General features: G+C 47.5%; 6 protein-coding genes across 6 annotated transcripts; 1 reads left to right on the forward strand and 5 right to left on the reverse strand.

The window, feature by feature from the left end:
- Nucleotides 1-250: 250 nt before the first annotated feature.
- On the reverse strand, nt 251-2,057 carry ASPSYDRAFT_152605 (sugar porter family MFS transporter; the record flags this gene model as incomplete). The annotated part of the gene is made up of 3 exons (XM_040842209.1): nt 251-1,397; nt 1,469-1,725; nt 1,797-2,057. 3 exons carry the CDS (start codon nt 2,055-2,057, stop codon nt 251-253), a joined length of 1,665 nt encoding a protein of 554 aa, XP_040701760.1.
- A 1,382-nt stretch (nt 2,058-3,439) lies between these two features.
- On the reverse strand, nt 3,440-3,925 carry ASPSYDRAFT_58529 (nucleoside 2-deoxyribosyltransferase domain-containing protein; the record flags this gene model as incomplete). Its single annotated transcript, XM_040849551.1, has 1 exon — nt 3,440-3,925. One exon carries the CDS (start codon nt 3,923-3,925, stop codon nt 3,440-3,442), a length of 486 nt encoding a protein of 161 aa, XP_040701761.1.
- Nucleotides 3,926-4,621: 696 nt separating this feature from the next.
- ASPSYDRAFT_45928 (M24 family metallopeptidase) lies at nt 4,622-6,461 on the reverse strand. The gene has a single exon (XM_040847131.1). The coding sequence runs from the start codon at nt 6,136-6,138 to the stop codon at nt 4,771-4,773; it is 1,368 nt and encodes a 455-aa protein (XP_040701762.1). The 5' UTR covers nt 6,139-6,461; the 3' UTR covers nt 4,622-4,770.
- A 1,190-nt stretch (nt 6,462-7,651) lies between these two features.
- ASPSYDRAFT_203740 (uncharacterized protein) lies at nt 7,652-8,246 on the reverse strand (the record flags this gene model as incomplete). The annotated part of the gene is made up of 2 exons (XM_040843838.1): nt 7,652-8,024; nt 8,083-8,246. The coding sequence occupies 2 exons, from the start codon at nt 8,244-8,246 to the stop codon at nt 7,652-7,654; spliced, it is 537 nt and encodes a 178-aa protein (XP_040701763.1).
- Nucleotides 8,247-10,634: 2,388 nt separating this feature from the next.
- Nucleotides 10,635-11,373, forward strand: ASPSYDRAFT_90151 (uncharacterized protein; the record flags this gene model as incomplete). The annotated part of the gene is made up of 3 exons (XM_040852289.1): nt 10,635-10,745; nt 10,807-10,898; nt 10,956-11,373. 3 exons carry the CDS (start codon nt 10,635-10,637, stop codon nt 11,371-11,373), a joined length of 621 nt encoding a protein of 206 aa, XP_040701764.1.
- Nucleotides 11,374-12,914: 1,541 nt separating this feature from the next.
- On the reverse strand, nt 12,915-15,758 carry ASPSYDRAFT_152762 (Zn(II)2Cys6 transcription factor; the record flags this gene model as incomplete). The annotated part of the gene is made up of 4 exons (XM_040842225.1): nt 12,915-14,298; nt 14,366-15,153; nt 15,181-15,292; nt 15,367-15,758. The coding sequence occupies 4 exons, from the start codon at nt 15,756-15,758 to the stop codon at nt 12,915-12,917; spliced, it is 2,676 nt and encodes an 891-aa protein (XP_040701765.1).
- Nucleotides 15,759-16,149: the final 391 nt, after the last annotated feature.

Raw genomic sequence — 16,149 nt, forward strand, 5'->3', positions numbered from 1 at the left:
AAAACTTACTATCCCCGAAAGATATTGAGCGGTGACGTAATGATAGGGTATGTTGATTTTTCAGAGTGCTCGCCCTTCATGCTCTCAAGGTCCCAGATTGCTTTTTACACTGCAATATAATTCACTAGAAGGATCAAATAGAGGTTATGGCACAAGTGTTTCTATAGACTTCAGTACAGCCGAGCCAAAGGGTAAAAAGAAAAAAAAGAAAAAAGGGGAAGGGAAGGGTGAGAATATTGACCTTCCCCAGTCAGTGTCCACCGTTTGCTGCCTGATTATCCTCAAAATGTCCATGTTGATTTCCTTCTTTGCCATCATTTCCCTCTCCAGGGTTCTGAGCCATTCTCTGTTCGAGAACATTCGCTGTCGTGATCCGCTCTTCAGGTGGCGGAGGTACCCAAGCACTGCTCCTCCAGGGTTTTACATGCATGATATACATCATGTCCATTTCTTCAAGAGTCTTCCCCTTACCTTCCAGCACAAAGAAATAGACGGTCAACACAGCCACGAACAAGCAGCCCGCAAACACATATCCGTAAGCAAAATCAATGTCACCCGTAATAAAAGGGGTAAAAAAACTAATCAGAAAGTTCCACAACCAGTTGGATGCAGTGGCAATCGCCATGGACTTTGCCCTATACCTTGTCGGATAGAGTTCACTAACAATAGCCCAAACTTGAGGTCCCCACGTCATCGCGTATCCGGTGATGAACAGGCAAGCAAAGACGACCATGGCTTTGCCAGCGCCGGGGGTTGCAGGCGGGTCGCTGATATTTAACGAGAAGTGGCCGACGGATGCGAACACCATGAAACAAACAAACATCCAGATGCCACCTGTGATGAGGGACTTACGTCTTCCAAAATGTTCAATGACATAAAGTCCGCCAAAGGTTGTGCCGAAATTCACTCCGCCCAAGATCATCTGTGTCACGTAGGTGTTGGAAATGCCAGCGCCATTGAATATCACAGTCCCATAGTAGAAGAAGTAGTTCGCACCCGTTAGTTGCTGAAACGCCTGAAGAGCGACCCCCAAGAGGAGCCGGTATCGCATCCGCGGACCCTGGAACATCTCAAATAATCCGCGCAAGCCACGAGGGGCCTCTCCTTCAGCTTCCAATTGGTCTTTAATCTCGGCCAATTCCTCAACGATGGTTTGGTGATTTGGAGGGACCCCGTAAAGCTTTGACAAAGTATCCCTGCATTGTTCTACACGGCCATGGCGATAGTTGTAACGGGGTGTCTCTGGGAAGAAAATGATTCCGATACCAAGGAGGAGGCTCCAGACGAAAGTGATGCCGAGTGGAATCCGCCATGATGCTGTGTTCCTCATGCTTTCGGTGCCAAAATTAATGCAATATGCAACAAAGATGCCAAGCGTGACAAACAATTGATAAGAGCTGTAAACCCGTCAGATCCCAGTACGGCACAATCTGCGCTGGAAAAAAAAAAAAAAAATGCAATGACTTACCAGACCATAGCACCACGAATATGTCGCGGAGCACATTCACCTTGGTACATTGGCACTAATAATGAGCATGCACCTACGCCGAATCCGGTGACGAACCGGCCCATCATAAATTGGTACCACTTCCCGGCTGGCGATGAAATCTGGATGATTAGACCAACGTCCAGGATCACACACCAAAACGCAATCGACCATTTGCGCCCAATTCGATCAGCTACATAACCAGCCATCAAAGCCCCCAGTAGTGTACCAATGGACAACTGCGAGACCCATATCAGTAATTGAAATACTAATCTTCCTTTTGAATTTCTCGGCAAAGGGGGGAACAAACCATGCCCACAATGAGACCCGAACGGACATTACTAAAATAATAGGCCCCATCTGCATTGCGCTGTCCAAACCGAGCCAGGAAATTGTCCATCTCCAGGAAACCAGAAATCTGACCAGTATCATAGCCAAAAATGATGCCCCCGATTGACACAAACGCACCCAAGGCGAGCGATCGCCATGTTATATAAGGTAATGGAGTATTCAGTGTATCGCCTGGTGCTGCTTCCTTGTCATGAGCTGCTGACGATTTCTGTTTGTTCATTTGGAAGGGCCGACGCTGTAAAATTTGCATTATGGTGATGCGTCGAGGCAGATCTTGTTATAAATATTAATATACAGGGCTATAAAGAAAAATGAGGACAATATGTCGGCTCGGTAATGTTTAAGCAGTTGAATTGAGAGAAGATCCGGTAGTGACGACATAATGGTATATTCAATGCCCAGTAGCCGCGGGTGGCGCCAAGCCTAAATACCATGCAATCAATTGGCGAGTACAGTATCCGGACCCAAAACTATTATACATATTTTTCTGATTGAGCGCCGTGACAGCTTCCACATTTGGGAGTGTCATCATGCTCCACCATAATAAAGGCCTGTTCTGAGGTGGCGCTCTGTGAGAGTGACATCAACGCTTGGCAACCACAGCGCTGTCTCAGCCAATACTTCTATTGTCTCTCACCATTGGCCGAAATTTCATTCAAACTCGATTATCATAGGGAGAATCTCCCGGGAAAGACTTGGCTAACGCCACGTGAATGAGAACCGCCTTCAGCCTTCGCCAATAATGACCTCAAGGATCCCCGATTGCATGATGCTAGACAGTGACAGATGTATACCTTTGGAAACGAGGAAGACTTGCCCCAAATAGTGTGTTTCTGATCCTCCTCTGCAGTCTGGATGAGCGCCGCATAGTATTTTATATCAGCATTTACTTGTAAACCTGCAAGAAATTGGTCTTGTGTGCAACAGTACGACTACGATAATGGTTTATGGTCATAGTCGGCAACGATGCGATACGATAGTTGGATATCGTACGACACGTTGGATAGTGCCGCAGCCTAGATCTTATTAACCAGTAGACCAGAATATTGATTATGAGAGGCGCGCAGAAGAGGTTGACGCCAGGGTCCTGGAATAAGTATACAGTCCAGCAGAAGTTTTATCCTTCCTACTGGAATGCAAGAAATCACCCGCTAATGCTGACGCTTGTAGAGAACTGGGTAGTTAAAGCAAGGGAAGCAGCAAGCCAACTCAAGAAAGAGCATTCCTGGGTACAAGACAGCTAAGTATGTAGTCGGTAAAGAGTGAATGGAGGGAGTAGGACTCAAAGATACCGGTAGTAGTGTGCACACCAGTGGAACAAGGCAACGCCCCCAAACTCACCAACTGTTACACATGCGGCCTCCCAATTGGCCAAAATATATCTACCAACAGCAACACCAATCGAAGTTGAACATCCCATGCTGCAACTCTTATGATGGCCATGCACTACTAAACGAGAGCTTGGCGCTGAATACACCAATCCCCCTCTTTCCCCTCATTTTTTGGCTCCTTCGATATACGGCCGATCTGTTCAGTGTGCAGCAGTCGGTGCCTCTCCTCGAAAAGGGGTATATAAGAAAAGATCTACAAGCAACGCCCAAACTAACCAACCGACAGCCTCTTCATAACCGCCTCTCTCAGCCCATCAACGTTGTCCACCATTTCGACCCCAAATCTTCTGCAGAAAATCTGCACATTCCCCCTCTTCCAGTATCCCTCGGGACAGACGACAATAGCCTTCGCTGGAACCCGCGCACAGATCCCCAACTCCAGCAAACTGATAGGCGCCTGGGTAGCCGGGTGGAAGTAAAAGACGACAATGTCGGCCTCGTCTTGCTTGTCGAGCTCCCACTCCACCTGCTCGCGGTAGGGAGCAAAATCGATGTCCTCGCGCCACGAGCTGTCCCAGTCGGCGCGGTACGGATTGTATATCGTGATGGGCACGTCGGATAGGGAGGTGGATAAGGTCTCGCGCCAGTCACTTGTGTCGTCGACTTTGCTAGTGGTGCCGGCGAGAAAGACCGACTTCTCGCCGTGGGGAGCTTCGACTGAAGGCGCGTAGATGACCTGGTTCCTGACCTGAGTCATTCTAAAGGACAAAAACGGATACTTTTGGAGTTGCTTGAAGGAAACCAGTTCGAAAGAGGGGACAGAGAACACGGACTGGGGGCATCAGCATGTCTGGAGATTGTGGAGAAATTGTAAGCTCAGGCGGACTTTCGACGTTGCCGCCGGGCGCTAATTCTTACCAGTTTGGTTTGGTTTTATAACAAACAAGAGGTTGGTTCTGCAAACCCTTCTGAATCGGGTTTCACTTCCATCCCTGCTGCAGTGCTCACAATCTTGCTCCCTGGTGAGTCACAACCCCGCGCTGGCAATGGGCTAGGTTGCGATGCCGCAATGCATAATCGAGCTTACAGGCGGCTAAATAATCCGTGTCGCAGACCCTGCTCCTTTTAAGTGTATTTCCTCTGTCAGGGAGAACTTGCCGGAGTTCAGGACTGCCAGAATTTTGCCTCGACCGCAGAAATCTCTACTTATTTCTCCCATTCAAAGGCAAACAGGTTCGTTGGCAAACCACTGGGACAGCTCGGGCAACTCCACTCTAAACAATAAATGTCCGTAATATAGTTGCTTGATCGTTAATTGGTTATTTCAAGCACTGTGGCGGCCTATAATTTCGGCTGCGGAACGATCTGTATCCACCTGATCTCCAGATCCATACTACGCTTATACGGCTACTTGAGAAGTCTAGACTGATTGCTTTTTGGGGGGACAATAAGAGACTTATAAGTGATTTAAAATTCCAGTTTATTTACCCGATCAGATTATACCATCTATTTCCATTATATACACACCATGTAAGCTTGACCTGCGGATTCCAAATCAGAGCATCTGGCTACGAGCTTGGCATAGCGAGAACAGGCCCAGAATCAATCGCGCAAGAAGCTCTCTTCAAACGGATATTGCGTCAGTAGCTCATAGCCCGTCTCGGTCACGAGCAGTTGGTTCTCCAGTTTGATGCCGTCCCTACCGCCGACTTCACCGACATAGGCTTCAACGGATAACACCATGCCCGCGTGCAGTTCTCCCTCGTAACCGTATGACTCCAAATCTTCCGGGTAGCGGATACTCGGGTACTCATCGCACAGGCCTACACCATGAAACATCACACCGTATCGCTGAGCGCGACAGCTCTCAGGAAGCCGATGACCATTGCGCGTCAGCTCCGTAAAGCGCACCCCTGGCTTGACCATCTCGATATTGGTCGTAATATGCTCGTAGGCGATACGATACAGCCGTTTCTGCTCCGCCGTAGGCTCAAGACCGCCGCAGATCCAGCTGCGCGACATGTCCACACACATTCCATATACACCAATAAGGTCCGTATCAAAGGACACCAGGTCCCCATCGCGAATCACCCGCGGCCCGCACTCCTGATACCAAGGATTAGTGCGCGGTCCGGAACTCAGTATCCGAGTTTCAATCCATTCACCACCGCGCCGAATATTGCCGGCGTGCAGGGCAGCCCAGACGTCGTTTTCTGTCGCGCCGGCGCGCAGGGCCTGCCGCATTTCGTTGACGGCTGCTTCGCAAGACGCCACCGCACACCGTATAGCCCGGATCTCGTCTGGGCCTTTGATCATCCTTGCGTGCTCGGTGACGGCCTGTCCGTCGCAGACTTCTACCCCCAGCGCATCGAGGGCACGCAGGCCGGCGACTTCAATGCGGTCCACGGCTAGCCGGCGGCGGTTATTGCCGGCATGTTGTTGAAGCAACTCATCAACCTGTGCGCAGAACCGCGCGGCGTGTTCGTTTGTGCGGTCGCCGGCTTCGAAATAGAAGAATGAGGCGCCGCTGCGTCTTTCTTTGATCAGGGGCAGGTGTGCGGATAGATGCTCGCAGCCGTGGAAATCCCACAGCACCATGTACCCGCTCGCGGCGACGAAGCAGGCGCGGGCGGGATTGTGTGTCGTCCACAGCTGCATATTGGTGGAGTCGGTGGCGTAGCGAATGTTCAATGGGTCGAAGAGGAGGATGCCGCCCAGGCCGCGACGAATGAGTTGATCGCAGATGCGCTGCAGGCGATACGCGCGCATGGTGGGGAGATGCGGCAGTTGCAGACCCAGACTCTGCCACTCGGCGAACGCCAGCGGAGTCGGTCCGGTTTCTGTGCGGTCGTTGTCGTTGATTGAGCCGTCGGGTTTGAACATAGGGGCCCGTGGCCGGACGGGGTCGATACGGCGAGAGCGAGGGGGGGTGGAGAATGGCGAGACCATTTGGACTGGTTCTCTGTTCATCGTGGACGGGTTGCTATGCAGCATATTGATGAAGTAGTGGACAGGAAGATCGAGCGTGCCTTTCTGTCACACAAATAGGCAGTGGCGATTGAAAGATACAGTCGACTTGGACTTGGACATCAGGCCGTTTATAAACAACATCTAATGAGCACTCAAGTTAGAACAGCTGGGATTCGGGGGATGGTGTCTTGAAGGCACACGGATAATATAGCCGCGTAATGGCAAGGCACGTGCATGACTGTATTCCTCGCCAGAGACTAGTTGTCGGGTTCCATTCCCGAGCCCGATGTGCCGGATGCAGCAGGGGCACTGCATGATTGTGAATTGTCACAACCACGGCCAACCACCGCCATTTCTTACCAACCTATTTGACCACGTCGCTCACCACCATGGAATCGATCGATCTCGATCCTCTGCAGGTGGCCAAGCAACGCATAATTCCTATTCAGGAAGGATCTGTAGAAGATCTCAACCTGCACGACTACCCGACGCGGGGTAGGTCAGCTGAGGCATGAGCTGCCTTCTCAGCGATGAGAGGTGATCAATGGAAGACCTCTCGATAGCTATTGCTTGAGATATTTCATCACTCTGTGCTGTTCCGGACGAAGGTTTTGATTGGTTGGGTTTATGCTCTTTCGCTCCGTCGGCATCTCTTAGTAGCTGCTAGATCCTTGGCATCTTCCGATGCCTTTCACCTTTCTAAAATTAACCATTTTAATACTTACTACAACCTATATTTCTAGAAGGGTTTGGGTTTCTCGGATAGAGAACCCGGTCCCAAAAACAGATAGCCCCTATCCCAAATAGATTAGTGTCATGCGGGGCATATTCGAATTAGCCCGAGCTTAAGAACTCCAGGTGGGCCCTGATCCGTCCCACCCCCACATAGGTTGGGCTATAATTGGCCAGCCCGAAACCCCGTACGGGGGTTAAGTGCCTCAGGCTCTAACCCGATCCAACCCACTGGCGTTGGTCCGCCTCCTGCACGAGGGTATATAAGCCTTTGGATATCGGCCCCGATTTCCTTCAGATCCCTAATAAGTTCATTCTGTTCCTGACGAAGGCTTCTGATTGGTTGAATCAATATTCCTTTGCTTTGTTCCTTCGCATCTTCCGGTGCCTTACATAAATATATAATAGGATAGCTAGAGAACTACGATACCGGGGCTGTTAGAATTCTGACATGGCTATATTAAACCAGAAGGCCACGTTTATTTACAGATATAATCTAACCTTAGGAATGGATTCTTTAATACAGGTGAGCTTTTGTTATTTGGTCATGAACTGACGTTCGTCTTGCTTCAGAGTTACGTTTATAATATTATAAATTGTTTCAGTGGCGTGAATATCTCTAAATTGACTAATTTCAGTGTCTTGTTTTGCAAGTAGCATTCTGCTTCTAGGCCGCAACCCGCTTGTCGCGAGCCTTGCAGTAACATTTGTACTCGCTGTGTACCCACCACGAATCTTGGATTCTGACCAACTTCTGCTATCTATAGATGGGCCCATGGTCTCACTGCGGCAGCGGCTCCCAAAGGATCTCAGATTCATATTTCCTCATCAAATAGCCAGTCGGATCTTCCTCAGTGACATGAGCCCAGGCGCCTGCAAAATGAACCACAAACATTCCTCTTGCCCATTTCTCCTTGTGCGTATCGTAGCAGCCAATCTCTTCGGGGAAGGCATTGATTGTCCACTGGGGAATGCGCATTGCATGCTGTACAAGTGGGGAGTTGCCTTTGAGAAAGATACTTATTGCGTCCTGGTCTCCAAGTGATTTGGCATTCTGCTCCTTCTCCGTGTCATGGCGAGCGCGGACCGCATCAAGGAATTTGATTGATCGTGATGAAGACCGCACAATGAATGAACCGTCGTTAAGTCCGTTGCTAGACATTAATCACAAAGGTCAGCTTTCTGAGATAGATTTCGCTCTGGGTTGCTCACCAATCATCTGTCACCAGGAAATCAACTGCATCTGGTATTGGGGCATTTTCCAGACTCTCATGGATGACATCAGTCAAACTCATGCTGGTGTTTGTGATAAGGACGTCAAAGTCTATATACCAAATCCAGTCGTGCTGCCCAGCCCTAATGACACGTTCGACCATGTCAAACTTCAGCCATGTGGTGCCTCTTTTAGAATGAGATTCGTAGTCAATATAAAGGTCATAACCATGGAGACGAGCATAATCTTTGAACAGAAAGTAGAACCACGTAAATTAGTAAATGCATCAAGCTGCGAATTCGAAATATTACGCACGATCTTTGTTTCGAAGTCCGAGATGCATGTATGACACCTGCTTCGTAATAAAGGCGACAATTGCCACTCGGGGTTCCCTGTGACCATTAACGTGTCCTGTATAGCTAATGTCGCTCAAAACTTCCTGATAAGCTATGAACTGCCATGCCAAGAACAATATCACGAGCAGGGAAATGACTGTTTGTCGAACTGATGGTGGCACTTGGCAGAACGTTCGCTTCGACAGTCTCCGTTTGCGTCCTTGATGGTCGAAGTCATCCTGTCGTCCGAATGGTATCCACTGGCTGAGCATGTTCCGCTGAAGATAGGTCTCGTAGTAATTACTGTTCTCGATCACGTTTGGAAAGATTTATACAACTCAGTTGCAAAGCAAGCGAAAATGATAAATCAACAGAATGCAAGCCCTTGGTAATTGAAAGCTCAGTGCTAGGAAGATATATTGAATCAGTGAGCTATAAAAGGCCCAACAGCTTGGTTTCAAAGCTACTTACACGTGCTTTATTGTTTCAAGAAGACAGAGCGTGCCTATATTAATATTGGACGCGGATGCGACTGCTTGTTCCCTTGAACTCTTGGGCCCAGGTCAACACCGCTGTCATCCCAAAGGATACCCATCCCTTTCCTGAAGCGCGTGATACAGAGGTCAAAGGATATTGTACTTGCGACTATTCATTCTTCTATGATAGAACAAAGCGTCAACAACATATCTGTAATTGAGCCTAACAGTAAGGCAACCGTCCCTTGGGAAACGTCCTACAGAAGTTCCTGCTGGATTGGTCAACCAAATGCATGTTTAGGTTAGCCTTTATATGCCTGGATGGGGAATCTTCTAGTCCATGGTCACGATTGACCCCTTTTCTTCTTCGCTATATGGCATGAGGTGCGTTCTACGTATACGAGATCGTCGACTCTGGTCAGCGCTAGTTAGCATTAACCCGCGTGTTTTTTTAGGGTCATACCCTGCGATTTATTTCTAGAAAACATAGGCTTGCTGGGATACGGTACTGACATCCCTGAGGGATACCCGATGTTTCCGGGGGACCGCCCACAGGCTTTTAAGAGGAATGCACCGGGGTCAAAATTAAGGTATAGCTGTGCAGCATTCTACATAGTAGAATTTTTCACCCGAGCGGGGTTGCTGTCAAGGTGGTGATCGTGATGCTGCGCTTATACCCGGTCTAGCATTAAAGACATTCAGCTATGCAGGGTCGGCTGTCAGACCAACTGGAGTATTGGAAGGTGACAGGAACGGCTTCGGTGGTAGGTTTCAGCCAGTAGCAGATGAGCCTCTTCGTGTAATATTTATTAATATTACCCCAAATTCGTGGGATTAATTAAGGTTTAGGTTATTATTATTAGCATGCCACATCCCTTGGTAGTACTTTCCAGCCAGTAGCAGATAAAGATATCTGGTGCAGGGATCTATTGCACTGAATAAATTCTATTGATAATGAAGGTAGAGGCGTGCGCGGACTCGACCTATTAGCATGCCACAGCCCATGGCAATATTTTCCAGCCAGTAATAGCCATAAATGATATTGTCTTTGGGGTGCTCAATATGGGGTCACGGCGATACTGGAAGTCAAAATGGACATTATCTATTACCTTACCGCTTCATCTTCAGGGATAAGGGTTGGTTAATGAAAACATTCTATTCTTTAGAGCGCTTTAAGGTTTAGGGAAATAATGGCTCCCTGTTCTGCTCCAAAGCCTGATACAATCTCAAAGACTCTTACTCTTAGCATTTATTTGGCAGAAGCTTAGTCAAAGGGGAATAATTAGCATGAATTATGGTCCCTTAGATCTTAGTATTACTGAAAGCAATAATTATCATGTAGAGTATCTCAAGAAACATACGGAGTACATGGACCCTTTATATACTAACTAACCTGAATAGGGATAACGTAATTATATTAAGACCTTCCTACCCCATGGGTCATCATAGTAACAAGAGGTCAAAGTCTATGCTATGACCATTAAGAATTCTAGCCTGTTTGAGTCTGAAGTGTTTCTCCTCGGAGAGCATTGTGTAGACTGACAACACTAGATTGCCTTTCTAGAAGAGGTATTCTAAATTGATTATACTATACTCGGGGTAGTTGATTTTTGTCCATCAGATGGCTATATAAACCCCTACTCCGACTGTCCAGCGGCCACAATCATCACAGAAAGCTTTCATCCATCCAGAGTCAGGCTCATAGTAGATATCATTGCTTTCAAGAAAATACATTGCGAAATGCATTTCACCATCTTGACTATCTTGACTGTTTGCACCTTTGTCACTGCCTTCCCTGGTGACGTGGGTCGGCTCAAGCACGGTTGTGATGCTGCAGCTTGCGAAATAAAGGTGGGAACGCACTTTATACAGACAAATAATAAGACTTGAGACACTAACTAGCTTTCAATAGTGCAAAAAGGCGGGCAGTCCTGGCGGATACTGTGGGAAAGAGGATCCATCTCATGATTTGGGCGGGCCTCATTTGCTTAACCGAGGTTTACCGTGAGTATTGTGTCCCTTTGCATTTAGTACTGCAAATAGCTAATATCAATCTGGCAGTGAGTGCATTTGTATCCCAAGCACTACATCCTGCACCAACACGGCTACAGTCACTGCTACCAACACAGTCACCAATACAGACACTGTTTCATCCTGCACAAACACGGCTACAGTCACCGATACAGAGTCAATCACTGCTACCGAAACAGTCACCAATACAGACACAGTATCTGCTACAAAGACTATCACTGATACCGAATATGTCACACAGACTGTCACCCAGACCGCGACAACAACTGCACAAGTTGGGGCCTGCTTCTGCTGCACCAATCAAAAACAGCTGCCATTTAGACTCACTGGTACTTGTGATACTAGTCCAGTTCCAAGCGATGCTGCAGATTGCCCGATTGGAAATGCTCAGGGACGAAGACACTTGGTCTGTTGCGACGAGAATGGATTCTGCACCCAGGAGTCTTAAAGTCTTTATCCTGCAGGGATATTATCTAGTGGGATGCTATTCTCAAGGCCTACTGATTCCTATGAAGGCCACCGGAGATGGTTTCTTCCATTTAAAGCGGCACTGTTTTGGATAATATCTTTAGCTTACACTTCACATCTTTTCGTTGGCAGCTTTGCAGCTTACTTCTAAGTTTGATGCGGACAGCCTTAGGCCTGACATTCTATTGGTTGGCTGAGCTTCAAGGTTGCTAGGTAGATGTCGCTCGTTTATCAATCCACCTACCTATATATGCCTCTATACCTCCTTTTCTAGCAACAGATGCCCATCAGCTTTTGCCGTATGTTTTTGCGCTCCTTTTTCCATGGTTGGTCCTAGGTCTCCGGATGAGCCCCGTGGGAGGCCTACTTTCCCTTTCATTCGTACTGTATCTGGAAAATCATAGAGTAAATACTATATTTTATCTTGGTACGTGTGTATATATACAGTTTGTGTAAGCATGTAAGCTATGTACAGTTAGTAATTTTTATACTTTAATGTACAGCATCACTACTCAGCGTGCAAGGAGTGAAAATAAATGGTACAAGACTTAGGCTGTCCGTGGGTCCATATTCAAAGTCCAAGCATGGACAGTCTGTGAAGGCATCTAGTGTCAGAATTCAGCTAGCATACCCCAGGGCTGAGTGTGCGTCTGTGGCTGAGCTTATGCTTCCACTAGGTCTAGTATTAAGCAGATAGATTATTAAAGTAGACTAGGTATAGTATAGAAGCCGCAGGATTATAGATAGTAGTATACCAGCCTAGAGTCTATTTTAGAAGATAGTAGATATTATTAGAGTAGAGAACATTGGAAGGATTTTAGTAAGAAAATAGATTAAAACTTATAAAATAAAAGTTATTAGATATAATCCTGTAGTATCTTTAGATATTTAATAAAAGAGTAAGAATCTAATTCTATAAAAAAACTTAGATAGTAGATATGTTACTAGTAATATCTAATATAGTACTTTTATATTTATCTCTACTTGAGAATACCAGGGGTTTGATAAGAGATTAGGAATTGGATTTTGGATGCCCTCGGTTTTGAAGACCAATATGGCCATGCTTCCAAAGGTTGACGGCATTCGCAACAACACAATCATTCGTATTTCAATTAAAATTAGCTATTTCTTCGCGTAGGACAGTTAGTTCTAATACGTCCTCTAATATGACATCCAGAACATGTTGGTGGTGCACGTCTTGGTGTGCTTGAAGTTATCAGTGCAGAATCAGCGGGGATAGCTTTAACTGCACTTTCTCGCTCATTTCTTTGCTGAATTAGATCTCTTGCTTCCTGTATAGGAAAGACCGTTATTAGGTATCATTTTCCGCCTAGATCGCTGCTTTTTCTTTTGTCATTTTCATGTAGTTTTCTTAAATCGGCAAGTTCTTTTGCTATAATCGCAGTATTTTTCGTACGAAGTGAGCATGCGATTGGATCCTATGTAATATAAGAAGAGATATTCGGAAATTCGTGTGCGTATCCTTTTTTCTGCAGATATATCGGGTGTTTTGTGGTGAGCTCAGTTTGGCTCTATGTTCTCTTCTTCGGAAGAGGAAAACAAAGATCGCATAAACTCTCCACCAAAGGGGTCGTAGGGGGAATATGTATCGTCAGGAACGTGAGAATTGCCTTGCATGAACGGCATCAGGTCCGCAGCGGGGAGATTAAAATAACTTGTCCAAATATCCTCTTCCGGCGACGGCCGAGGTCCAAACATCGGCGTATCCTCCTCCTCTATGTTGAGGTTGATATAATCGCGGGGTCCTGACGATACAGCAGCGGGCTCGAAGAAGTTTGGTATTGTGGATGTTCCCTCTTCGGTGGTTATATATTGCTCCTTGGGCTGTGAGGGGATATCATCGGTTTTATATTTCATGGCGCTAGCTAGTTTGCGATAGATAGAGTCGCAGAGCTGCCATGCCCTCTTTGAGCCAATGCTCCGCTCTGACATGGCGTGGAGCCATCGAATACATTTCTTCGATAGTTTAACAAGCTTTTCTTCCTCCTCCGGCATATGTACGCTGCCAAATGATAGTTCAAGCAGGATGACGGTGGCTGCTTGCATCAAATAGCGCAGGATGCACCACCAGGGGCAGAGCTTATAGAGCTGCAGAACATTTGGGTCATCGGGGATGAGGTCTAGCATTTCTGATGCGGAGTTCAAGGTGATAATTGCCATCATGTGGCTGAATGTCTGAGGTGGGTTGGACAGCCGGGAGTCGCGTCGACTAAGGCAAGGGCGCCCTAGTGTGATTCGTGCATCATAGTAATGGAAGGCCAGGAACAGCTTGTACCGTAACTGATCGGGATCATCATTGGCCTCGTTTTGCGTAAAATCGAGAGCCGCTGGCAAATTTGAATGCCAAATATCGATTCGAGCCTTCAGCTTATCGAGACGAGCTTCGATCTCGGACCACATAAGAGACACGGAGTTGGTCGAAAATACCTTGGTGACAATCTCTTGTGTTATTACCGTCAGATCACAGTAGTAGAGATAGCAAAGACCAGAATTTGATGGCATATTTCTGAGCCAGGTTCGGTCGCTTGACCGGCATTTCTGGATGCCATCCTTATTTCCGGTTCGTCGAATGCCCGTGCTTGCCATCAGGATACTGACCTGCGCATCCCTCGCATGAGGATCATTCAAAAACTTTACTGCTTCTGGGTCCTCTTGCAGTTGCTCCTCTTCGAACGGTAATGGTAGTGGTGTGGCATAGCCTCCATCAAGGCTATAGATAGCTCGACCAGTCATGATTCCTAGCATGTGTTCCAAGTTATATAGACACCACCAGACTCTATAACGAGCCTCTTTCGCAATGTTTGGTGTCTTTGGTGTATCGATCTTCAGATTAATGCCGAGTGTGACTGCAGAGCGCAGTGCTAGGGCTGAGATTCTCCACGCTCTATCAAAGAGAAATTTTGTTTAGCAGTCATTTTCAACTTAGGGAGGCGGATATTCCGGGTGCAAACCTGTTTATCTGGTCGGATGCCAACAAGTAGAAGGCAATCAAGCCTTCCACTTGTACTTGTTGGAGGTCCGGATGATTGAATAAGTCCTCGCCATTCATGCTCAATTGCCGGGCTCGTGCCAGGTAGACTAAATGGTCATTCTCTTCTCCGCGCCACGGAGCATAGACGAGATGGGCACGCTTGGCTGCAATCGCAAAAACTGTATTGAGAATGGAAAGCCACTTGTTCCCGGGTCTTGCCACGCTGTATCGGGCAGAACTATCGAATAAAGTTTGAAATTGCGCTCGGAATAAAGGCTTGCTGATGATTGGAAAGAAAGGATGCACCGTTTTTAAATAGTCGTCAAAGAGTCGATGCGCCAGATGCCGAGATGGCATGCTATAAAGCTGGACGGGTTCGGGAACCGAGATTTCCAGGTCGTCAAGACGATAATTCAAAGAATGAAGAGAAAATCGACGGCTGGCTGCTCCCTCCTCGTCTGTGGTTGAATCTAGAGCTCCAGGATCGCCGCGAGCCCGCTGCTCTGCTTCTTTATGGAGTCGTTGCATCCACGATATCTCTGAGCTCTTCCCCATGTGCCCGGTTGCCCGGGTATGTTTTGTTCGATTCAAGTCTTCTTCGACCCGATCAATTGCGCTCAGAGATCCGATAGAAGAACTCGAAGATCCGTCATCCCCGTTTACTTTATTCTGTGGTGTTGATAGCTGCGAAGAGTGGTTTCCGAATGAATTGTCCCCCCTCAAACCATGCTTTGCAAGCGGAATCATGTTATGTTGGAAATTCGCATGCTATCAATTATTTCCAGGAAGGCTCACCTTGTCTATCAAACCCTTGATCCAATCCGCCGTGTGGTTTTCCGCAGAGGTTCGTAAGTCATTCACAAAATTTTCATAACGCTGCAATTCCGCAGTAAGCCTGTCCACATCGCTATTCAATTCCAACAAGTCAGTATAATAAAAGAACCTGAGTAGCAAATCACAGCAAAAATAATAAGCATGCACCTTTTCATTTTTTCCTTCCATCCTACCGGATACTGACAAGTCACTTCCAGCTCACGACATTGCCGACAAGCCGGGGTGTCGCCGCTGCATTTAGTTTTGCGCGTTCTACACGACTCGCACGCTCGCGGCACCCGGCGGCTGTACCGCGGAATATTCGCCTGCGGCTGGCGAGGTATGGCAACTTTGCGGGCTGCGGCACCATCTTCTAGAAACGGAGTAGATTTGCTCCTCTTTGCTTCTCTCGACGCTGGTGCTCCCCAAATCGGTGGCCCTTTGGGTGTTGCAGGGGCACTATGCGGCTTGGACTCTTTCGACAGCCCTTCTTCGGTTTGAGATTTGGAGCCCTCGCCCGAGGGGCTGTAGTTTTGATTTTGCTGTCTTTTGCGGCCCATGAGAATCATCTCATCTATTCTCCTCAGAGGAATCGCCGGGTTGTTATTAGGTTCATCGAGCATTGTCCTGACATCTTCCCAGTGCGCGCCCTCAGCGCTTCGGTTGAGATGCCGCCAATGACAGGCCGGGATTTGAAGAGCACAACAGAGTGGGGACTCGGGCCCAAAGGGTGAGGAAAAAAGAATTGTATGAACATGTTATGTCGAGAGAACCAGAATAACCCAGGCTGCGCGCCCTATCATTGTCGGGATGACATCCAATCGCCTCCGGGGCTCGATAGCCGTGGTGCATTTACCATATGCATCGAAGCTTAATTGACCATATTCCCGACCTCGATTATCTTCTTCTATGTACTGTCCTCTGATTGGCGGAATGCCGGGCCAGACGGGA

This window comes from Aspergillus sydowii, assembly GCF_001890705.1.
Source record: "Aspergillus sydowii CBS 593.65 unplaced genomic scaffold ASPSYscaffold_6, whole genome shotgun sequence".
NCBI classification, from domain to species: domain Eukaryota; kingdom Fungi; phylum Ascomycota; class Eurotiomycetes; order Eurotiales; family Aspergillaceae; genus Aspergillus; species Aspergillus sydowii.